The 25,403-nt window shown below is 39.2% G+C and overlaps 1 protein-coding gene across 4 annotated transcripts; it reads right to left on the bottom strand.

Annotated features, from left to right (window-relative positions):
* Window positions 1-1,130: 1,130 nt before the first annotated feature.
* Window positions 1,131-16,508, bottom strand: LOC137862923 (lamin-B3-like). Of its 4 annotated transcripts, none has more exons than XM_068695480.1 (12): window positions 15,985-16,508; window positions 11,537-11,693; window positions 10,430-10,555; window positions 9,302-9,472; window positions 8,153-8,278; window positions 7,824-8,044; window positions 7,106-7,325; window positions 6,093-6,200; window positions 5,668-5,784; window positions 5,470-5,571; window positions 5,272-5,382; window positions 2,962-3,097 (listed from the first exon to the last, which is right to left on the bottom strand). In XM_068695480.1, exons 1-11 carry the CDS (start codon window positions 16,356-16,358, stop codon window positions 5,275-5,277), a joined length of 1,830 nt encoding a protein of 609 aa, XP_068551581.1. In that variant the 5' UTR covers window positions 16,359-16,508; the 3' UTR covers window positions 2,962-3,097; window positions 5,272-5,274. The 4 variants fall into 4 exon arrangements, with proteins under 4 accessions (XP_068551584.1, XP_068551585.1, XP_068551581.1 ...); XM_068695481.1 differs by having other exon boundaries at window positions 5,272-5,339; window positions 15,985-16,507; XM_068695483.1 differs by lacking the exon at window positions 5,272-5,382 and having other exon boundaries at window positions 1,131-3,097; window positions 15,985-16,506.
* Window positions 16,509-25,403: the final 8,895 nt, after the last annotated feature.

The following is a 25,403-nucleotide window of genomic DNA, read 5'->3' as shown; positions in this document are numbered from 1 at the left end:
GTTTTATGACACCTTGGCCACTGGAGCTTTAATCATCTGTCTCTCTTGTCCCTGATTGTGTAACATTCATAATGTCCATTAAAATTTTCTTATAGCAGGAGAATAAGAGAAAAATTCCTTTGAACTAAACATGAGCTGATCCTAGCACCACAGAGCTTGCATAGACCTCTACTGAGATAAATGGGTAAGTATCATTAGTACCTGTTACAAACAAATGAAAAGTCACTAACACTTCTGCTTTTGTTTATTTATTTTGAAAGAATAAAGAAGAGATAAAAAAAAAAACAAATGCTATAATGAAAACATACAAAAAAAGGCCTCAAAATGAAGGACAGACAGACTCAGGCTTAAGTACTATAAAAATGAAGATAGAGTTGTTTTGTGTTAGCCTTTTCCATCTTTGCTCAGTAAATATGGCTGTAGTAATGACCAAAAAAGTCATCAGCCCCAGAGGAATGTGAACTCTTTCCAATTACTCTCTGAACAAGACAGAGGAGAGAGCAATATGAAGGGAATCAAAATCTTTACGGGCAAACTGGATTGAACGCAGCTTCAGTATATGAAGCCCTAGTTGGTTCTATAGGCCAGTAGTGACAGCATTGCCTAGAGAGGGGATTCAATTTAACGTGTGCCACAGCTGTAGTAACTTCTTCCTATATGCATAAATGACCTCCAACTAGCTGTCAAAACCCTGCTTTTTTCTACTGTCTTTCAGCTGGGCTTGCACAATCCTCCCAAGAAAGGTGGAGAGCTATTCTTTGTAACTTTGTCTAGAGCCTGCTAATTAACTCAGACACAACAGCTCTGAATCTGGTCTGCTCTACAAAGGACACTTATTAGGCCTTTCCTAACTTCAGGGGTGAATATCAAGTAGTTATTAGAGCAGCAATACAGGGAGTAACTTGTCCTGACCTAGTTCTTGAATGAAAGTAGCTATGGTGTTGTGCATACAAAGTGTATGGAACAACTGTCAAACATTTAAGTATTTGAGATTCACAACTTATTAGATAAATGCCAGACAACTCAGGCTACAGGTGCTATACTTGTGCTTCTGGGTTTGAACAGTGAAAGGGCTATTGCCAAAGCACGTGCATCTCTTGAAAAGATTCTAGGTACCAGAGCCAAGAAGCAAGGCTGTTGTGAACCAGGGTTAGGCACCTACATTTTGTTTAGGTAATTAAGCAGTAGCCAGGGGAGAAGAAAGAAAACAGTGTAACAGCTTGACCTACCACAGTTATTTATATCAAGACCTGTACAGTAGTTCAAGCATTTCACTGTTGTCACTTCATATTGGTTTTTGCTTGTTCTTTAAAGAGAAGTCATCTCATCTGAAATAATACTCTTAAACTCATTACAATTCAGCATTACTTAGAAAAGTGAGTGATAAGGGTAAACAGGACAGCATGGTATAGCATGGAAAGTTGCTTCAAGCCATGCAGGCATATGTAATGCTTCAGGGTTTTGAGCCACTCCAATAACATTAAAGCCCAATTTTATTATTTTGCTTGTAAATTAGTCTTGGACTTCAGTATTTGTACATGAAAACTCTTTAATAGTAAACTCTTTAATAGTAAAAGTTTAACATAAGTATAGCAAAGAGAACAGTATTTATTTCTGTATGAGCCTTAAAGTACAACAAAAGTTCAAATCTGCTACAATGCATTAAATCAGTAGTTTTGATGTCTCAAAATCTGACGTATTTAAATAGCTTAAATTAAGATCATTAAGCCAGTGTAAGGAAAGCCTCACATTAATAACTATCCAAATACAGACTGGATCCTAAAATCCACAATTTATTATTTTAACAAGGTAACAGATGCAGCCAGAAATCAGCATTTGGGGAGACCAGCAGTGTCAGCTGCTCATCCTCTTAACAATAAGAAAGCTAGACTTTGCATGGCTCATCAAGGCTCTTTCTTCACCATACAGCCAGCAGGTAAGCATTTTAGTAAAAAGAAACTAGAAGTAATTGAATACAGGCTGACTACATAGTCAGCAGAGGTTGTAGGTCAGCCTTTAGGTGGGCCCCAAAGCTATTAAACACAAATTACATACTGGCCAATACATAGTATTACCTCAGCTCCCCTATTAGGCATACAAATCAGACCTGCAGACATTTAGCATATAGAGACACTAAGAGCAGGTCTTTTTGATGCACCTTTTGCTGTAGTTAATGTTGGTTTATTTTTAAAATTTATTTTAGCATTTTTTTCCCCAGGCACCTTAGAAGGCTGACATTTTGGGACCATTCAGAGAAAGTGCTAATATTGCTAGTTACAGTACCTTCTGTTGGAATGTTTCACATTTGCAGGATATATCTGTCCAAGTTAAGGTTCCAGCAAATCAGAACTAAAAGCTATGCTGTGATATACTGCATCCAGAAAGATCAAATACTGACATTGGTAATTTCTATGTACTGTTTCTGTATTCTAGTACATTTAATCAATGAGAGGAACATTCTACAACTTGCTTTTGATTCCCCCCCCCTTTTTTTTAAGCTCTAGGAAGTTCTCTAACAAGTGATCTAGGCATGTCAGGATCAAGCAGGAAACATTTCAGACACTCACCACTCTTCAGGTGAACATTTCACTTTAGCCAAGTTTGGACTTGCTGAAAGCCCACACTGTAGTGTGATCTGGCCCATGTAGTTTCCCACTCAGACTTGAAACAGAAATTGCCTGACACCATGTCAGAATACTGAGAAAGCTGAGGCAGCCTCACACTCATTCTCAATTATTTATTATCTTTCTAGGACATGCATCTAACAGTTTTGTAAACTGCACCCTCCTGTTTCAGCAGGTCACAGAGACCAGATCCTTGTGCTAGGGTGGAAAGACAACTTCATACAGAGCTTATATTCTACTGCTCTTTATATCAGCAAATCTAAGACAGGGTACAGTTATCAAACAGTAGAAAGTTTCATGTTATGGATGGTTTCTTACAAAGAGGTCAGATGGGAGATTCAAATTCCAAGTTAGTTTCAGATATTGCAGAAGATATCAAAACACAAGTCTGCAATGTCACTGGAGATTGAGAAGTTTTCAGATGATCTTCTGCATCCATGTTACATGACAGAACAGCTAGGATCCTCATTTTGCTGCAGAAATAAAATAAGACATTAGGCTAATGAACATGCATACTTACTATTTATTACTGGCTAAAGACATCTTACCTATCTCTATAGTACCTTGTAGATTTAATTACTTATTAACAAGCAAAACAGGTTTTCAAGAGTGTCAGCATCTTAACTATACTACATGGTCAGCCAGAAGGAAAATAAGTTTAAGAGTTTGAGTCCATGCAATACCTTCTTTAACAAAAAGCTATTGAACTATTAGTACCCTAGTTCTGAGGCATCAAAACTTAACCAGCATGCAAATTCCCACTACTTTAGTTAGAGTAAGAGCAGAAGCAAAAAATATGGAAAAGCCTTCCTTAAAGCAAAGCATTCTTTGCATCATTTTGCTGCCTGCAAGAAGTTAACTTTTTTTTTTAGACTAAGCTACCATTATTTCAATATTACCCGTGTAATACAGAAGCATAGATATATAGTGACATACATAAATACATAGTGACACAAGTCTGATAGTAATTCAGCAGATGGAAAGGACATTAATATATGAATAGAAGTACTAGAATGGATTCTTACCATAAGTGGTATACAACTTGATTTTAACATCACTGATAAAACAGCAGATTAGAGATGTAAAGAAAAACGTTGCTTTTTCTTTCCATCATTGACTGCAGAACAAGCATGTTACTAGTGAATTAAAATGAAGTCTTTAAAATAATGAAGAGACCCTAATTTGAAGATGAAGCTTGTAGCAGTAACTCTTTAAAGCCTGGTTTCCACTGGTACAGCTTCAGCCATTTTTGTTTATGCTGCATATTAAAAGCCAGAACAGCATTATAGACCATTATTCAATAACTTAGTGAACATGGTCTTACCCTCCTTCACAGCACAAGACTGGAAATATTACAAGAACCTAGTCAGGAGACTTTAATACCTATAAACACTAAGCCAGAGGGTATTATAATAATAGATATTTACGCAGATTTTCTGTTCTAAAGAAGGACAAGGAGATAACTAAGTAGTAAACAACTGCCTGTTATGAGATCTCAGAATACTATCTTTCTGAAGAAAGTGTACTTCCAAGTTGTTTTTAGACAGGTATACATATTATGAAGGCAGAGGAAATGGTGGCTTTAAGGCCTGCTGCAGTAGATTATCAGTCCACCTTGCAACTGTGTGGGATCATTTTTAGCAATGGTCTGTGGTAACTCAACGTTCTGCGACAGCAGGAGGCAAAGAATGAATATTTAGCTGGACATTCTATTTACTTTGGTCCTTAGTCTACGCTAAGAAAGGAGACGATGCTATTTCAAGTCAAGAAAATCAACTCAAGTAAAATATAGCCTGTACTTTTTCAGTTATGATCAATTTAAAGCCCTTCAGAACACTTCAGCAATTAAAAGACCGGTGTAACAGTATCTAATAGTATCAAAGTGCATTAGAAGCATTCAAGATGCTGAACTTCAGACTCATGTGATCAGTCAAAAGCCAGAGAGGCCAGTCTTTCACAAGGCACTGCAACATGCAAGTTACAGCCAAAAGGTTCTAGGTGTATAGAAGCCAAAACGTGCTCTTTCTATTGATGTATGTTAATTCTGTTAGTGTGATCTGCATCTGTACTTCAGTACCACTTGGAAGTATTGAAGGGTATTTAAGACAGAAACAAGGTTGTGATACTTATTTCACACAGAAAAATAAGAATGATTTCTGGAACCAAGCTGACACAAATGCCTCAAACTCATGCTTGGGTTTAAGAGGAGCTTAGCCAGTCAACATACCCAGAACTTTAACCTCAGCATTCCCATGCTTTTGAATGGAAGTATTAGCTTTCTTCAGTGTGAATTTAAAGTTGCATACCTAAAACAGTGCCTGGACTTGCTCTTAAGTATCAGGTAAGTCACTTCATCCCATAGAAATAAGGTATTTCTAGTTAGTATTTGCATTCAGTTCTTGGGATAACAGCTTGCAAGCTTACTTAGATATTTAGATCAAACAGACATTGAAGAGAGTATTTTTCATCATTTCAGTAATTAGATGCCAGACAGCTAACACTATTTGATCATATTCAACTAATAAGCAAAATATCAATTCCGTTTGTGATGCAAAGCCATGCAAGTTACACCCTACATGGGACAAGACACTGAAGCACTACTAATGAAGCAAGCTGAGATGACAAGCATGATTCTTACTGATCTCACCTGCTAAAGGATGCTCACAGGAACCACTATCATGAAACCAAACAACATTTCTTTTTTCTTCTTTTGGTCTGACATCAAGAAAAATGGTACAGTTGTAGAATATGGATGGTACTTGGGGAAGAATTTTCATGTAATGAAAAGTGATTGGCCACTGAATAATTCTTTTGAAAGCATGCATTTAAGTTTCAGGCAGCTTACATGAGATGAAAGCTCTGTTTCACTTTCAGTTACTTCTTCACACTCATCTTGCTCACCACTTTCTTCTCTAGGTACATGTGTTAACTTCCTCTCTGCTTGTTCCTACAACACAATTGAATCACCACCAAGAACACTCAAGTGTCAAGGCACAGCAAACAAGTTTTGTATTAGGACAAAAGAAGCTAGAAACTCACTTACCTCACCTACATCTGTGATGAGAGTAACACCAATATTATACCCACTTCCCCAAGACTTCTGAGACCTCCAGACCAGATCATTAGGACCTGGGCTTACACCAGCAGCTGCACCCCAAATCTGCAACAAGTTCAGAGTGACATTCTGAAGATTCTTATTTGTAGTTGAATTAGAACTCAGAACATATCAAACTTCAAGTACTCTAATACCAAAGATGCCCAGTAATAGAAACTGAAATCCAGATCAAGTTCTTATAAGGATTTTCTCATCTTTCTCTCCACATAAAATAAGGATTTTAGTTCTTTAGGCACTTACAGCAGGATCAGAAAAATCAGGTAGTAATTTAGTTTCTCTTACTACACAATTCTCCATTGCTATCTAACCTAATGAGAACAAGGGTCTTTAAGCTTTATGAAACCACTACCTACCGTAACTACTTGGCCTGCCTGAAGAGTGAACCATGAAGGAAATTTGTATGTTACATCTGACACACTTTCAAGATGTCTTTTCAACACCCATCCATGTAGTGGCTGATCCTGTGGGATAAGAAATTTCTCTCAGCATTACAGACCAACACAACATCATACAAGTGCGAGGTGCTTTCTATCTTCAAGGTCATTAAGTCCCTCTCCTGTAGTGTGGAAGAATCTATAATCAATTTTAAGGCTGCCTTCAAATTTCTAGTGAAGTCTCCCAGTATTTTCTTAGGGTTAAGCTTAATCCCACAAGTTTAGGCACATCTATTCTTGCCTTCTGTTTAAGAAAGATCATGTTCTTACCAGGGAGATTCTGGTAAATCAAGTTGGTCACACCCATCTTTAAGTCAGACCATATGTATATAAGTATAAGCTATAATATACATAGTAATCTGTGAAAGCTTAAAAGGTAACTCAGGCTGACATAAGTTCCTAACCTTCCAATCACAAGTTTTGAAGCTCTGATGATTAATTCTAACAATTCTTGATTTGCGGACTAAACTAATTATTTAACTGATTAGAGAAGCCCTCTCCACATTGATTAGATGCTAACCTTTTATCTGCTGTAAGCATTTTTAAGCAGCAAACTGTCATCCAGTTTACTAAAACCTTATTTAACTTACCAAGGTTAAGTAGTGCTTCCAATACTGCTACCCTGAGCCTAATGAGAAATACCTAATGGTAGGCTTCTCTATCATGGAAGCCAATGCACCTCCTGCAAAAGCATCTCCCAAACAGCCCTGTGAACAGGAAACCTGCAGGACCAGTTGCTCTTCTCTTGACATTAACCAGCTTAGTCAAAGAACAGCTTAGAAGGCCTTCCCTTTTTAAGTAGTTTGACAGTACTTTTCTCCCATCTCATCATTCTTCCCTATTGTCATCTCTCACCAAGGCACAAATCAATTCACAAGCAGTTGTACTTGGTAGTGAAGGAAGTGTAGAACTGAATGAGTACACAGACCTACCTCATCAGAGTTGTTTTTAAGCCTGACAAATTTTCCATCTGCATCAATTTCTTCAATAGATATGTTTCCTGAAGATGAAGCATGCTGAACAGTCTTAAATCCAGGACTATGTTCTCTCTTTTTGGCTTTCATTTTCCTTTTTTTCCCATGCAGGAACCGTCGCTCTTGACTTGCTTGAGTTGCAGTGCTGTGTGAAGATGGACTAGGTGACAGCTTTAGCCTAGAAAGGAGTCAGATAACATTCACTAGAATATCCAATACGTGTATTCCTACAGATACAAGCCCACACAGAACAACTGTACCCCTATAAAATGTGTGCCCTAATGGTTTTCCAAAATTCAATACTCAAGTAGAAATGACAGCACCTAACCCTGATGGATAAGGGAGAAAGAAAAGCTGGTTTAGGCTTAAACACTCTTTGATATAGCTCTGGGATTTAGCACAAAGCTTTGAAGAAGTTTGATTCTAGGGAAGGATGTCTAATGGACCTTTGAACTTTCAGTTGGGTTTCTTATGTTATTTCATCTTAGTACATTGTATGGTAGATGTGGGATATAAACACTATTTATCTACCAGTTATACTTAAAGACCTGAATTGTGGTACTAATTGCACATTTAGTATTTGTTTCTTGTCTCTTCCACATTCTGAAGAATATACTGTTAGTGCAGAGATCATGGGTGGAGCAAGTCCTCATCTGAGGATCTTGTCATGGCCTACCTCTGTTCCTCTCCTTCCAGCATCTTTCGGTAGGCATTTATTTCCAGATCTAGAGCCAGTTTCACATCTAAGAGATTCTCATATTCTTCCAACTGTTGTTGTACCTGCTCCTGGGCTTTGGCCATTTCTTTCTCTTTTTCAGCCATACGCCTTCGATGTACATCACGATCATAATCCAGCGCCTCCTGTAGCTCCCTTATTTTTTTCTCCAAAGCAGCATTCTACAATTGAGAGAGAAAAAAATCAATTAAATTCTAACTGAAATTTAGAGAAGCACATTATTTTGAATTGGGTATTTAATTCTAAGGATATACAAGTGAAGATAGTACCTGGCTTTGATATTGATTAACTTGCAATGTCAGAGTATCAACTCTCAGCTTTGTTTCCATTAGCTCCTCCCGAGCAGCGTTGGCAAAGTCAATATTTCTTGCTGCAGAAAGCTGGGCATTCTCCACCTATGGATAAGTCACTGTTAGTAATGAGTTGCTTATGACCATGTATTTTAAATAAGGATGGAAAACCAAGCGATTTCCAGCTGTTACATCTGGAAATAGTTATGTTTTACCTAAGTGTGCAGATACCAATAAGGTCTAGGCCAGAAAGCTTTTCAGGGAGGTTTACATGAGTTTGACATGAACGTCAGAAGAAGTCAGCAATAATCAGGTAGGGAGAAGTGCTTGATTAAAATACAAGGCCTTCATACATTTGTAACTGAAGGATAGATACGAAGTAAATGGATTCTCCAGAAGAACAATGAAGAATGCTTGGAAACTGCTTGTCAAAGCATGAAGCTAGAGGATACTAGGTATGCTTAGAGAACTATTGTTCTTCCCCAAAAGTTCTGTTACTGAACAGTTCCTGCATCATTGAGCTACTTCTAGAGCAAGTCAATCTTGAAGAAAGAAGTCAATCTTCCAAGAAAGGAAAAAACATGCAGTGAAATAAAGTATAGTCATGTTACTACAAGAAATACAAGGTTTTCCAATAGGAGACCTGAACAGAACTATATAAGTAAATTCACTAAGTTGGCATGTGGAGGAAGTCAGAGCATAGAGAAACCCAAAAGAACTATGAAGCAATAAACACGTCTGCTTGAGAGGAGTAGATCATGTGATTCTGCACTGAATATTAAAGACAGCTTAACATACCATTACTGTACACTGCAACCAACCCAGAAATCCCTGGAATCTTACCTACAACAGTGTAAGAAAAGTATTAATTTTACCTGAATGCAAGACTAATATGAGGAAAAAGACTGTACTAAGTGTCAGTAGTACTAAGTTCTACTGTCAAATTTGACACTTTTGAAATTCCACACTAGTTGTGGTTAATTACTCTTAAAACTTACACCTAGAAGCTCTGCACTAAATGCAAGGGCTCGGCTCCATCAGTTACTTATGATAGTGTAAATGTAATCATATTAAGGTGCAGAGAATTTTTTTACTGGCTTTTTTTTTTTAAAAAAAAAAAAGACTTACTTTTGCATTGAACGTTCGCTCCAACTCTTCTTTGTATCCTTGAATTTGTTCTTCATGCTGTTTTCTGAGCCCCTGCAGAGCATCCGAGAGCTTGCTCTCAAGGTCTTTCTGACGGCTAGACTCTATTTCTGCAATCCTGGTCTCATGGACTCTTTTTGTCTCCTTCAGTTCCTAGGAGAAAGTTTTTCAGAGAATAAGCAAGCTAAAACAGTTTAATTTGAGACTGTGGATGTACTGTACCAGTTTAGTAAACCATTCAGTACTGAAGCAGTTTTGTCATTGAGTGCATTCATCTTATATGGAGCTTAAACATTCATCCCTTGAGAGCTAAAGTATTCATCCATTAGGTCAGGTACTTCCACCTCACTAGCTGTGCTAGGTTGCTTGGCTTCCTCATTGCCAACATTGCTTAAACTACTAAATGCAGTAATCTGTATCTAATTTGGAGACTAATTCTTTGAACTAGATGAATTTATCTGCTTTTCTTAACTTAGAAGCACATGTGCATATGCTTCAGCTTCTTTAAGCTATGTTACTTCAACTATTCTTGTTTTATTCAAGAACTAACAGCAGCTGGGTTAGAGAAATTGGAGTTTTATCACTTAAACCACACACTGAGATTCCTTCCAGAAGGAAGTTGGCTTGCATTCACTTTTTTTTTTTTTAAGTTGTATGTCATGTACTGACTTCTCATGCAACAATGCAACACTTATCAAAGGTGCTTGGTAACCTTTAAGGAAGTAGGGAACATAAGTTGCTTATTAAGAGAGGTTTGATATCAATTATTTTAGGCTTCTAGTAAGCACCTGCAATCATTAAGTTCAACTGTAATATATGCACTTTCAGTTACACAAAGTAGTACATTAGTAGTTACCTTTAGAAGTGCATCATGAGAAAGGTCTCATATTCCAGATATCTATTGGTACTATGCCAGTTAACATAAGGCTGTGTACTTTCTTGAAGTCTTCCTAGTTAGGTAGATTTTATTGGCTGATGGACTGTCATAGGTTGACTCTAAGCTAGTTACCTTTTTAAGGATAACACACACCTTAACATTGCTTTTAAGGGCATCCAGGGGTGGTGGACAATTAAAAATATATATATTCTTGTTAATAAGCTAAAACATACGTCTTCGTGAAGGTGCTTCTGGAATGTCATTTGTTCCTGCAATGTTTTCATGCGATTTTCCAGGTCCACCCTTCTCAACACTTCATTGTGAAGATGCTTTTTGGCATCTTCCAGTGACTTCTTCAACTAGAAGAGAAAGACATAGGGATAAGCAAAATTAAGAGATCACTCCTCCAAACTAAGATGACCATCTTAATACAGGTTATTCAACTTGATTCCTACAGCTATCAGAACGTGTTGCTTAAGTGAATTTTGACAGTTTAAGGTCTATTTCAGTGGGATCCAGCATGTTTGCAACAAAGAACCCTATTAATCATTACACAGACCATATTTCCAAGAAGGTACGCAGCCCTTCGTCCCACCAGCTAGTTTTTAACCACTGTTTTATTTCAAGTATAGAAAATAGGTTTCTGATGAATCAATTGCAACATCCATACACATTCCTCCCTTCCACATTACTAAGTACTCCAAACTTCTCCCTTACTTTCCACATCACTTGATTGATACTTCACAAGGAGAAAACTCCAACATTGGCTTTACTATGTTGACAAACTCTTAGAAGCTGCCAGTACTGGAGTGTGCCACTTTAACGATACAAGGTTCCTCTAATTTTCATCTTAAAGACCCTAAAGTAGCTCAATAATCATAGTAAAGCATGAAGATACTATGTTGTAATACACTGATAGAGTAGCAACTCAAACAGCAAAAGAGCCCACACTAGTAGTCAGTTCTTATTTGTTTTAACTAGATTTGAGCATAGTAAAGCAGAGTCCATCAAATCCTCTCTTTCCTACAGAGGCTACAGCAGTTCACATTTCAACTTAGTTCATCATCAGAACAAAAAAAAAAACAAAAAAAACATCATTACGGTCTATGGTCATGGAATAGAATTAAAAGTACTTACAACAGACAGAAGTTCTAACGGACCAATTATTAGCAGCATTTGCTTTCAGCAAGTTTGAAGAAATCTTTTTGTCCACCTGTAATTGTCATAGGTGACAGCCTTTGCCTGCTTTTACATTTAAATCTCAACTAACTAGTTTGGGAAAAGACAAGCAAAAGCTTCAGGAGCAACAGCAAAGTTGAAATTCCAGGAACAAGTCTTACAGTGACTATTTGATCCTTTAATTCATGAAGGTCATTTTCCAAACTTCGGTTCTGATTCAAAGCTGTTGCTAAGTCAGCTTCCTTTGCATTCAGCTGAGCATCAAGGTCTCTCACACGAGCCTGTGCCAGGTTTAAGTCAGCTTCTTTTTTTGAATTCCTGCAAGTGAAAGGTTTACACTCATAAGTTACAGCTGGTGAGGGAGAAAAATTTGCTTTCAGTGTTTACCTTTATGGGGGTTTGCCGTTGAACTAAATCAGAAGAAAGGTTAAGAGTTACGCTGAGAGCACAGGGTAGGCTCTAAGGAACAAACTAGACCCTCAGAGAAGTATCATTTCTTTAACCAGAAAGATTTCTGACCCACTTTCCAGCTCATTGTGTATGAACTACATGCAGAATCCAGCTATTTTCCACAACACTAACATCAGGAAGGGAGGGACAGCACAGGTCCCTTCTCCACAGGGAGAAACTAGTCACATTCAAAGCCAGCATTCACTGGACTGCACTGATGTGCCACTGCTAAACTCTTGACACAAAAACCTCCTTTCAGTAGCAAAGGCAGACACCAGCTTCCTGGCAGAGTGCCTGTTGCCACCTCAGTACACCCTTACTGTGGCTGAGTGCCACACAGCCTGCTCCCTGTGGGGTGCACACGCCTCACAGGGAGGCCGCCACAGCACCTGAGGGCACGCAGGCCAGGTGCGGGCAGCTCAAGGCCTGCTTTCCTGAGGCAGGGTGGCAGGTGACGCCGGTCACACATGATGGTGGAGCACTCCCTCCTCTGCAGCTGAAGGAAGAAAGAAGCTCCAGCTGCTGGGGGCTCTCCCAATCTGAAAACCAGATGGGGAAGGTCCCCTCACAGCACTGAAGGAGTTCCAGCCCCTGACGGCACTGCCCTAGCACGCAGGCCCTGTCAGCCCCGCTGCCTCCTCCAGTCCCCAGCTCCCACCACACAAGTCTCCACACAGACCACCCTGCTCTCACAGCACGGAGAACCTCCTTGTGAGAGTAACTTTTCCCTCAGGAAGAATTGCAAATTCTTCCCTCCTTCATACCTCAGCAGAGTTACGGGGTGAGAGCAGCTTTACCTTCAGAAGGCCATTTCCTTCCTACCACCTTGTGCAAGTGCCCAATTACAGAGCCTTTGGGTACCTTCTGAATGGCCAAGGTAGGTTTTTTTTTTTTTTTAAAAAAAAAAAAAAACTGGCACTATAGCAGGGAAGGAATGAGCCCACAGTGAGTTCCTGTCTTTGACGAAAAAGAGGTGACAATTTCCCAGACTGCTCTAATACCAGGTTAATACTAGCACTTAGTTACACCAGGCAACTTAGACCCAGTTACCTGACCTACATCCAGAGTCCGAGTTCCTCCTCAAAACTCATATTTGACATTTTATGGAGTAAAGATTACACTTTATTTTAGCAAAATTTGTTCTGCCAAATGGCTAAGTTGTGATAATTCATACAATGAGTTTTCCAGTTGATAACTGAGCAGACCAGTTGGAGGGAGTCCAAAGTCATTCTACAGGAGTGATGGGCTCTAGAAAGCATAGAATACAGGAAAATATTGGAAAAAAAGTAAGAATTGTTTAGTCTAGAGAAGAGAAAAGTGACAGGAGACATAACAGTCTTTTATGTATGTAAAGACTGCTGCATAGAGGAAGGGAATCTGTTTTCCATGTCTGTTGTGGAAAAGGCAGGAAGTTGTAGGCTTAAATTGCAGGGAGAAATATTTGGGTTAGATGTTAGAGAGGAAGCTAATAGTAGTTCAGAAGTGAAGTACAATGCCTAGGGAGATTCTGGAATCTCCATCATCTGGAATTTGAAAAGGGTTACACAAACATCTGCTAGAAGTAATACAGGTATGGTTGGTTCTAACACAGGCTGGGGGGGTGAGAAGGGTGGGGGTGTGGGGCTAGATCAGGTTCTTGCTTGAGGCCTTCTCTAGGCCTGCTATTCAGACATCTGTTGATTGTCTCTATAATTTGTGACCATGATGCATAAACAAATCTTTGCTAGTAGAAGGTATTTACTCTTTACTGAGAGAGTCTAGGGAAAAAAGTATTGTAGTAACAATAGAAAGATTGTGTTGTAGTTTTCCCTTACATTTAGTTTTCTATTTCTAGGTATTAAGTTCACCACCTGGGATATCTGCTGGTACTTGTACTATTGTAAGTATTGGTTACAATATTAACATGTACATTAATAAATTAAATGTACATTAATAACTACTTACTGACAGTATTGACTATTTCATCTTATTGTAATCTTTTTTGCAATCATTGAAGTATGCACAAGAGTGAAACTCCATTAGTGTTTTTTATATCTATTGTTTGATAGTCCACTTTCTTAACACAGGCCTTGACAAGCAACTTCAGGTTTTCTATATTCTTTCTTGACAACTTTTTTCAAGGAAACTCTGAAGTGAGTAATTTCATCTTTTATAACAGAAATTTATCAAAGTCTGGCTTTGATGCAAAGTGATAGAGGTATTGACTATCACATTTCCTATAAATAAAGGTATCACATGCTTGACCTGAGCTTTTAGTAAAATTATTTAAGTTCTCCAGGTACATTCAAATCACTTCAGCTTGCTAAGGACACTAACAGTACTTGACAAATTCACTCTTAGCTTTAGATTGCTAGGTTCAGTAGCAAAACATGTTAGTTTCTTTCTTCACAAGCAAGTATTATTCTCATCTTTATCTGGAGTTCTACTGTTCTTGCTTGTCGGTCTCTAAATTCAGCCAACTGATATGCTTCACCACAACTTATTTGCAAAGCATCTTTGGCCTATTTCCAATTACAACTGTTTAAGAAAAAAAGGAATGCAAACATAGTTGATTGTTGCTGAAGGTTTTAAACTCCCCACTAGTGATTAATAAGAGTCAACGGTTAACACTGCTGGGAAGTTATCTAGTGACATTCCATCCCAAAAGAGTTCCAGGTTATTTAAAGGATATATATAAAGGACATGATACCCTCAAGGTAGTTTGTTCCAAGTCATCTGAGACATTTGCAGTTAGACAGCCCAGATAAAAAGCACTCAATATTAGAACTTCAGTCTAGTCCTTCCAAAAACGATGTACTATGCATCCTTCCTCATGGGTTGTGAAGTTAACCACTTTAAAGCCTAGTTACTTTAAAGAAATAAATTTGTCCAGAAAATTACATAGCTACCAAGCCTAAAGGTTTATAAACAAAGCTGCTGTGTTATACAAACACAAAGAGCAGCAGAAAAAAATTAGAACTGGCATTAGCCTTCTCTCCTCACTGTCCAATCCACTGGTTGGTTAGATTTATGAAACAAATTTATGAGCTAAAACACAGCATGAATGAGGCAAGACCAATAACTTCCAAGCAGCTGAAAACAGAAGCTTGGAGTAAACACTGTTTTATTTCCAAGTAGAACAGCTACATATGTCCTACTGAACCTGTAGAAACCAGTATTTGTTTCACACTATAAGTGTTACAAGGAAAAGTTAGGGCCTACAGGTGCTGTGGTAACAGCTCATAGCAAGATTGTGTATGTTCATGGACATGCAAGTTTGTAATTGAGTTTGCATTACAATAGAGCATTAAAGTAACTAGCAATGCTAGTTAGTTACTTGTATATATCCAAACAGAATGTTTGCTGTTTTAATGTTTGTTCGCTGCCCTTCACTACTCATCTCCTACAAGAGATTTTGATTACACTTATGTTGGACCATCCCCTTGTTTCAGGCCTGAGGAGACTAGACAAGGAGATTCCAGGCACAGGATACAGTGCTCATGATGAGACTGTTAAGTCTGAAGCAGCAGGCAGTTCATCCCAGCAATGTGTAAATTAAAATGGAAGAGCAACCAGGACAATCTCTATGCATACAAGGTAAGTTGCTCTGCTTACAGGACCATCTAGAGGGAAACACAGAGAGAAGGTAGTGCCTGAACTATAAAGCTCAAAAGATGTGAGCAGACTCCATACAGTGACTTACCTCCCCTTCTACTATAGCTTCCTGATGCTTACCAGCATTTCTTTAGTGCTGCTTAAACACAGGTGTAGTACCAACCCAGTCAGCTCTGCTTTCAAGCAGGGCTATGCACAGGAAGCCTATCAGGATCCCAAGTTCTACAGGAGCCCCATTCCCATTGCAAGGGAGCTCTGAAGCAGCCCAGCAGTACTGGAGCAGGAGATGCTCACAGCAGTAACCCTACCACACACCCGAGGGACATCCATTAGGGTTTCTCCATACCTATGCAATCCACACCTCCAGAGTCTCACCACCACCAAGACCCAGCCACTCTGGTGGCACTGAACCCTCCCTCTCAGAAGCACGGGTCCTGGCAAGCAGCAGCACCTTCTCCTCACCCCACGGGAGAGCCCCAGGCACGAAGGCAGCCCTGGGGGAGTCCCCCACACTGCAGGGCCCGCTCGGGGCCGGGCAGGAGCGGCGGGACGGCCGGACACCGACCTGCTGTGCAGCTGCCGGTGCTCCTGGCCGATCTTGCCCAGCTCCACCTGCAGCGCGGCCCGCTCGGTGGCGGTATCTTGCAGCACCCGGCGGGCATCGGCCAACTCCGCTTCGTAGCGGAGCCGCAGGCAGTTCAGCTCCCGGTCGCCGCTCTCCTCCTGCTCGGCCAGCCTCTGCTGCAGCACCGATTTGTCGGCCTCCAGCGCCCGCACCCGCTCGATGTAGACGGCCAGGCGGTCATTGAGTTGCTGCAGCTCCTCCTTCTCCTGCAGCCGGTTGAGCGCCGTCGGGCTCAGAGGAGAGCTCAGCGGAGAGGAGGCAGCCCTGCGGCCGGCGGAGCGGCTCCCTCCCACCGGTGTAGAGGACAGGGCCATGGCAGCCTCCACCCGGGCCTCCCTGCTCCCGGGCCTCCCCGCCGCTGTCGCCGCTCCCGGGCCCGCCCCGCAGCCGCCGCGTATAAATAGCAGCCAGCTGCCGCCGGAGAGGGTGGGCAGCTTAAAGGGCTACGGCTGCACCCCCCCGTGCCACCGCTTCGATAATCCACGGATCTAATTTTTTAAAATTATTATTTATATTTATTTATTTATTTATTTGTTTATTTTTCACACATGCTTCGCTGCCTCTCATCAGCCCAATGATGCCGCTCGGGGAGGGCGGGGAAGGAGCTGTTGGGATGCCCACAGCAGCTCGGTGCTATCGAACAGGCTAAAAGGTCGGGAGTAGCAAAATCCCAGATTGAGGCAGATGCATCGCAGCTGCAGTGAAGCTCGCGCGCCGGCAACGCCGCCCTCTCTGCGCTTTGCCTGTTCTGTCTGGTTTTTGCAGTTTGCTCAGCTGATGGAAACAAGCTAGTACCCTCTGCTTGTTTGCTTGTGGGCGATTCTAGCTTTTAGTTTCAGCTGCAGTGGCTGTTAGGCATCCCAGTGCTACAGGGTTTCATATGAAAGCTGAAATAGCATGTGAAAAGGAGGGAGAGGAATGTCATCAAGGCAAACATGAGAAGCAGCCTGCAAAAATATATGCTAATTACATTTTAAAAAATGTCATCGTACAATAAGAAAGATTTTTCAGCACCTGTCATGTGATAGTTACCATTTTTCTTCAATAGCTAATAATTTTATCATTTTCATTTTCACTTACATTTCAGAGAAAAAGTGCTGTACAAATCTTCATGAGTATAAGCATTAGAATCTCTGAACATTCATGTAACTATAAATTATAGTGCTTGACGCAGTAGTTGCAAGAAACTTTCCTTAAGAGTTTAGCTTAGGTTGGTGTTATTTCCTATTTCCTGCCCAGAGGAACAGCCTTTGCCCAAACATACACCATCTAAGCAGTCAGGAAGCATTTTGATTATGTTTAAATTTTATTTATTTATTTATTTGTTTGTTTGTTTATTTATTTATTTTTATTTTCCCCATCTATGTCCTAGGCCTATAGTCTGTGTTATGTTTAGGTGGCTACATAGCTATGCAAAGTGACACTTCTAAGTTGCTGCCAAGTCCCACAGGTGCCAAAAGTCATTACATGCTGCACGATCACAGTGGAAGCATCTCATATTCTGTTGCTGCTTACTTCCAGAGTGGTTTCTAGTGAAGCAATAGTCACTGTGCCAGTCTAAGTGTGAGCTGTTCTACTACAACTGTGGTGCTGTCAGGAAGTAAGCTGTACTTTCAGTCTGCAATGGCTCATCCATGATCTCAGGCTGTTACTTGAATGTTCCTCTTATGCCCTCAGCATCTCTTTGACCTTTACAGTTTTATTGAATACAGGCAGATGAACTCCTACTCTTACAGTCTAAATAGTATCAGTTGCACTCTCCAAAATAGAGCTTTGATGCCTTGACATCGTCTTAGAGTTCTCTAAAAGAAAAGATGGATTTTATGAAAATTGTAGAGATAAATTCTAACTTCACTTTTTAGGTCCTGAGGCACGTGACATGGGAGAACAACATAGTTGGCCCCAAAACTGTAGCTAGGGATTTTGGACTTAGGTTATGTATATCCCTGGATACAAAGTTACACAAAGTAGATGAGGGAATAGAAGAAGATACGGATTTTCATCAAGATTTGGTTCTGAACTTCATTACACGTTTGCACAAAAAGCAAAAGACCATTTCAGTGCTACAAGTATATCTAGCAGAGTAATGGCATATGGCCAGGCTGAGCTCCTCTGGTTCTTGTCCTAGCAATAGCATCAGGAAATTCTTTTCTGCAAAGCAGTTCCAGTTTTTCCTATTTTGTTGTAATGAGCACTTGTTTGTTTTTCATTGTCAGTAGAAAGCTCAATTAAAAAAAAAAAAAAAAGTATGATTTAAATCTGAGTATGTACCTCCAGGATGAAGATGAGTATGTCCGAGGGTATGCTTAGGCTTTGAAACTTCAGTCCTCTACAAGGAACACTGAGGTCGTATGTCATTGTCACGTTTGATGGTTGCATGACTGGCCAGCTGTTCAAATACAATTGTATGGTTTTGGAACAGAAGCAGAACAAAGAAAGAAATCTGCTATTCTAAGAATATTTTCCTTGCCTGCCAGGGCTTTGTAATAGTGCAAACAAAAACAGCTGAAAGAAATGGTTCAAATATAGTCCAAGCTACTTTTATCTATCTTGCTCTTCACCTACCCTCCCTATGCAAGAACATAGAAGGCATCTTAAGCAGTGTGAAATGGATGTCAGTTACCGGTGCTTTTCTTTCCAACATTTTTTTTTTCTGAATTTTTCTTTGATTAAGACTTTAGTCTGTACTGCTTAGACCACAAATGTAGCTGGGGAATTTCTGCAGAGATAAGCCTGTACCATATTTTCTTACTGTTTCTAATATAAAGATGTCAGGAATATGTTAGGATTATGAAGAGATATCGAGGGTATCTGGAAAAATTGTAGAAAAAGTTTTATATCTCAGATTAAAGCACAGTAAAAGTGTTCTACAAATAATCTGTTTTTAAGAATATATAGATATAGAAAAATGTGACAGTCTTGGTAGCTTCCGTAATGTCAGAATTAAGAAAAATGAGATTAAATAAAGAAAAAAGAGTGGATGTATTTTGAGTATCCTAATCAGGTTTTGATCTTGAACTGGTAGAACTAAGCGGGAAAAAAAAAAAATCAATAATACAGTAGTGAAGTGAAAACCATGAAAACATCAAGTAAATTTTTTGCTATCTTTTCTCTTACACGTCTGCTAACCAGTTCTATCCATGTGTCAACAGTCTGTCAGTATGGGCTCCAAAATGCTGTCAGGGCTCTGAGTACACTCATATGTATTAACAACCCTCACCAGCCTCAGCTGGGGCCATCCACACCTCTGCCGTGGGTGCAGGAGCTCCATTTAAGATCAGGCCTGGAAGCTGGTCCTTCTTTCAGCTTTGTCATGGTTATGCCTGGCTGTAGCTATTGTCATTTTGGGGACTAGTTTTCTGGTTTGAAGCTGTATTTTACCTTTTTTTTTTTTTTTTTTTTTAGTATCTGTTTGAGATTGTCATGGATGTTATCTTCAGCCTTCCTACCCACTTTGCTTAGGAGCATAATACAGGACAGGGTCCTGGGGGAGGTTACAGTTCCTGGGCTGCTGACCTTGCTATCTGACATGGTTCTCTCTGTTCCAAAGCAGTGTTTTTTTCCTCCTCTTGGAATGGCAAGTTGTTGGTGCAACGAACTGCTACAGACGTTAGTAAGGCCACATCAGTTAACAGAAATAGCACTTCTGTCTAGGTGTTCTCTGTGACTTCCTACAAACTGAGTTCATGTGTGCTTTTCAAGTGTTAAATACTCTTAGTAAGCAGACAGGTCTGACTAATGTAAAAATATCATGATGTCAAAATGTAGATATAGGTACAGGAGTCAGCATGGACAACAGAAACTTTCTAGTCTTTCAGTGCTTTTCTTTTTCTGGCAATCATTCTTCTCTTTAAATCATGAGTGTCTTTTCCTAAGCATCTTTTGGAAACAAAGCAAGGTGTCACTGGACAGCCTTCAGCCTTTGTAGCAATTCAAGCAGTCTGTGTATGTTATAGCAGTGTTAACTCAAATGGTATTACTCTGATGCATTAAAACATATGAATAAGAACTTTGCCAGGCAGTTTGTTTACAGACAGATGTTGGTGACTCACGCAGGCCTGCAGCTGAAGAAGTCAAATCGAGTCCTGTTAGCCTGATAATGCTTGGAGGCTATTGCCAACAGTTGTATAGGAGATGTGAAGTCTCCATGAGAAAATTACTGATCACTGACCAGAAAGGTGAAAGGGTAATTAATGTTTCTGTATCATTGGCAATAATACATGCAGATGGTCAGAACATGCATCGACACGAGATGGCCTCCTGTGCAGTACTTCAGCATATGCACCTACTTGCCTAGCTAAATTAAGCAGGACAAGTCTGTCAGCTTATACTGGTTTTTGCCTGTGTTGGAACAACAGCCTTCCAACAGCTGGCAGTCAGTAAAGAACTAGAAACATCATTCAAACTGTTCATGAAATTATTTTTGGCATTAGCATATGCAGAAGTAAACAATATATATATTTTTGGTAAAACATGACTTATGGAAAATAGACGTGATTGCAATGTTTTCCAGGTGATACCTGATAAGCTTGTTAGGCTGTTTCCAGTTGTCAGTGACCAAGTTCGTTCATATCCAAATGCAGAGAAGCTGCAACTATTTACATCTTATAATGGAATAGTCAAGACCAGAATCTGGTTCAGTGTCTGAAGGTATAAGCTCTTGTCCAGTTTTATGCAGAAAGCCCTTTAATTTCTGTAAGGGATGTCTATGCAGAATGAGGAAAAGTTCTTAGCTACTGCATGGGTCTACAATAATGTAATTCTCGTCTATAGACTACTAGTATCAGTAGCAGACCGAGAAAACATTTGAGTGAGATGCTCTCATAGTATAGAGTATAAGAGCCTGCTAAGAAAAAAGCAGGCTCATTCATACAATGTAGGAATGAGAGAAAGAAGCTTTTTTCTTTTTTTTTTTTTTTTTTCTCCTAACAACTATATAGCTCCAAACTGTGAATGTAGAGCTTTACCACTTTTTTTTTTTCCCTCCATCCATCAATTTTTGCTAACCTTTCTTTATCCCCATTTATTGTCAAATAGACTGTATTCAATTATGTCATCACTGAATGTTAATAAGAACAACTAGTACATCTGCTGGCTCCCACAGGAGCCAGGAACCTCCTCTGATCCACCAGAGCTAAGTCAAATCTGAGTCCCTTGTGAAAATGAAATCACTTCCATCTCTTTTAGTACAATATAATAACAAAAAAGTCTTCATTTATTTCCAGGCTACATTACTGAGTTGAGTTGAATTCATTTTATTAAGAACAAATAGTTTATCCCACTCTTATTGTACTTGACCCAATGCCTCAATATGGAGGACTTGGTCTGCAGCCAGTCTGTGGTGAGGAAAAGGGATAATTTCACTTTGGTAGTGATTCACAATATAATTTCTTAATGAAGGTTAAGTGCGCAACCTAAGAAACCAGAGCAATTGTCAAAATAGCAAAAGTTGACAAGTAGAAGAGAACAGAAGAATCAGAAATAAATTTCATACTTGCTTTCTGTCTTCATGTTACTTTCAACTTTAAAGTATAGCTTAACTTGGGGGTTCTATCCTCAGTTAATACACAATCTCTCTTTCTTTTTTGAGCATCATGTTTTATTTGCTGTTTTGATCTCACCCACACGAGCCAACAGGAGTGTGCAGCCATTTCATGTGTTTTGTTGTAGTGTTTCTGCATTTGTAATCTTATGTGCACATGACTGCACGTGAGAAAGTGTCAGTCTGTGCATCTAGTGTTTGGTAATAATAAAAACAAGTGTCACTTATCTTATGAAGCTTTTTTCTGGTGGCTTTGTTTCTATCATTTTCTTAGTTTCTTTCAAATCTTACCGTTACTTTTTCCTTCCTTTGGTTTTGCCGCATTTCTCTATACTAATTGTTCATTTTCTGCATTCATAACTACACCATCTTTGTCCCTAGAATTCCTCCCAGTGATGTATCATGTATATTTTCCAACCTTGTCCTTTCTCATGTCATCTCACTGCTCTATGCTTATGTTCTTCTTCCATTTCCATATTGGCCTGTCTCTAGACACTCAGCAACAGGCAGAAGTCATCTTGAGATGCAGGTCACCTACTTTGCTCATCACCCTCAACTCTAACAGTTCACTAAGGAAAAGCAATTGTCCTGCTTACCTTTGTCTGATGTTCATGATTTGCGATGTAACTGATCTCCTCAGTTTAGTCACTAACTGTTGCCTGTTTCACAGAGCACTCAATGTTTTATTCTTAACAATCACAGAAATAAGGGCCATCAAAGACCTTGAGGAAGATAGATTGATGTCACTGAGAAGGAAAAGGCAGATAAGTTCAGGAATTCAGATTTGGCATATCCACAGTTCTCCGAGGAGTAACTTTTTTTTTTTTTTCAAACTAGGAAAAAAGTCTGTTTATAAACATAGTGATGTGTAAGTAAACCAAATATATTTTATTTTCTGCAATAAATTCTACATTTTGCCTTATCTGTATTCAGATCAATACAAGTTTATATCTTTTGGTTATGCCCACAATAATCACCTAAATTCCTGTGAGAATATATGCTACCAAATTGCATAATGATTGTGTAAGTATAATAATTGATCTCAAAATGTCTGCCCTAACATTTTTGTTAGGGCTATGAACACTGAACTCAAAACAGAAGTATAAGTACATGCAATGTGAATCAAGATGTGTTTGTTCTGGAGAGTCATGAAATTTAATGCATCTGCTGCTACTGTAACAGGATCATAAATATGCAGATGAGCCACAAGTTATTTTGCTAAAAGATAAAAAGGAATCTGAAACACAAGAAAGGACAAATATTTATTCAAATACTTGAAATAGTGACCATTTGTATATATTGTATTGGTTAATGTTAGATTCATTTAAACACAAGCTGAGAGGAAAACAGTAGCTTTCTATAATGTTTAGGTCTATACATAAGTAGTTTTTCTTTCTTTAAGCCACAAGAATTTTTTCTACTTACTGTACTGATGGAGCTGTTCCCAAAGCCTGGGGCAAGGATCAACATGGAACGCAGGGGTTCTGTAACACCAAGGAATCAAAGACAGTACTGTAGCTGAACTTTGTACCTTTATTGTAATAGGGGCTTGACTCTTTATAGGGTATAACATATTTGTAAAGTGTGACAGTGCATGATTGCTCTATACCCCAGAGAGCTTGTTATTTCAGGGTAAACAAGCACCCTCTACAAATACAATGCAGGGTCAAAGAACTGATTATACTGTATCAGGGTTCTCATGACTCTAGTTACAGGAAATTTAACATTTTCCTTTTATTAGTCAATCAGGTGCAGCTCTATTACTGATAACTTTGAGGCCTCAAACCCAAATTCACTTTCTGCATGGGGCCTCAGCAGGATACTTCCAGCTTTGGTATTCATTAGATTTAATCCTGATTTATGAGCCAAATGTTGTTCTGCACTGTTTCAATGCATTTTAAATTTGTAGTTTAGCCAAACATATTTCTCCCTGAGTAGTATAGACTTTTGTTATGATGTTAAAATGACCTTCATGATCATCAGATTGGCTTAGCTGAACTTGCTTTGAAAGAATATTTATATTTAAGTGAAGTCTGCTGAAGGTGTACACCTACGTTTCAGGGCAAGATAAATAGAGAAACATTTTTTCTAGATGCGAAAGTTTTCTGTTAATATTCTCTGAGGAAGTGAAATCTGATGGTTATCACCTGATTGAACAGTTTTGTGTTTACCAGACCAGAGATTTAATTTTCTTCAGTTTTGCCAATGGCTGTATCCTGCAGGTTCTCCTTTCTCTGTTTTCTCTTGCAGTTGAGGGAGAGGTGAAATTTTCTGTTGTCTTTGTTGAATATAAATCAATGAATAACAAAAAATATTTCATAGCTGTGTTCAGTAGTGAGTATGTATGGCCATAAGTCAGTATAAAACAAAGAATAAAGCAGTCTTGTTGCCAACCAACTTCATGAGACTCGGCTAGCTGTACAGATAGATGAGGTCATGATTGTGTTCAGTAAGTGCAAATGTCCATATTTCACAATTTTATGAACAATAAGGGCTTTAGAGCTGTCATTTAATGTTATTTAAATGATGCATATTTTGGAGAACAGCAATAGAAAAGCATATATGTAATCATAAAGCACTACTAATAACAGGAGACAAATGTAGGAATTACACGAACTGCAAAGAGCACCACTATAGTTTCCTGTTCAAAAATCTTATACCAACTTTGCCAAATGTGGCGTGAATGGGAATCAGAAGAATGTGTGGTAAAATTGCTAATAAGGCAATATCTAAAGGATTTTGACACTGGACAAGGGGTTGTGCAAACAGTGTAAAAAAAAAAAAAAAAAGAAAGAATAATTTTCTTGAAGAGTTTATAATCCGTACAGATTATAGACAGAGTGATCAGAAGGGAACTTAAATGTCTCCTTAGAAATGGTGATTTCTTTTATGCTTGAATGGTCAATTAGTTTTTGTAAGATTCCTGACAAACTTTTCCAGGGATGGAAGATAGGCTTCTAGACCCTGTAAGTTTGTGGCCTTTAAGTTTAGGATGTGTATTGCAGGAGTCTGCTGTGGAACTGCAAGTGCTGTGAACTTTGAAGTGGTTTTGTCAAACACATCTTGCGTGGACCCCTGACTTTCATTCGGCATTTGCTTGGCTCAGCAGAAGGGATAATGGAGATCTTCAGGAGTCAAAATCTCAAAGCTTTCATGCTCACTGGAAGCTTAGCGAGAATAGTAAAGTGACAGGGGTGTGGGATGAGGCCGAGGTGAAGAAATTAAAGAAACTGCATAAAGGAGGGGACAAATCAGCTGTAGATGAAAATGCCTGGTTAAAAGATGTCAAAACTGTGTAATTTGACAGTAGCAGGCTTACGATAAAAAGATGTTAGTTCTTGGGTGCTCATATTCCTCACAAAAGGGAAGATTTCTGTGTAATAAAAGCAAAATAAAACCATGAATGATGAGGGAGAATGGGATTAACTCTGCTGTCACTGCTGTAGTTTGGGTGAGACATGTTGCCGATTGCTGTTTTACTAGGTAGGGTAACACAAGGTGCCTGCATTATTTATTACAATGCTTTTTGAAAATATCCTGGGGGATAATGCCTGCAGGTGTTTACCTCTGTTTTCATACATGCCCTGTGAATTCAGACATGGAGCCTATAACCTAAGCTCAAGGTCATGCAAGGAATTAGTGTGTAGGATACATCAGTAGGCTTGCTTTAGTCAGTGAATCTGTCCTAAGAGTTGTCTAACATAGTCTGCTTCCTACTGCACCACTTTTCTCTTCTGTAATTCACTGCAGAGGATGAACAAGTGTTTCTAAAACCTGCATATGTAATGCTTGAGTATCTTTTGTGTTGAGGGATACA

This window comes from Anas acuta, chromosome 12 (assembly GCF_963932015.1).
Source record: "Anas acuta chromosome 12, bAnaAcu1.1, whole genome shotgun sequence".
Lineage (NCBI taxonomy): Eukaryota > Metazoa > Chordata > Aves > Anseriformes > Anatidae > Anas > Anas acuta.
Note: the sequence above shows the minus strand (reverse complement) of the source record. Positions and strands in the feature narration are given on the sequence as shown.

Coding starts and splice junctions, on each gene's coding strand:
- LOC137862923 (XM_068695480.1), bottom strand. CDS start 16,358: ATGGCCCTGTCCTCTACACCGGTGGGAGGGAGCCGCTCCGCCGGCCGC. Junction 7,326..7,823: donor CTGGAAGGAGAGGAACAGAG/GTAGGCCATGAC, acceptor ACTCCTTTCTAG/GCTAAAGCTGTCACCTAGTC. Junction 5,785..6,092: donor AGGCAGGCCAAGTAGTTACG/GTAGGTAGTGGT, acceptor AACTTGTTGCAG/ATTTGGGGTGCAGCTGCTGG.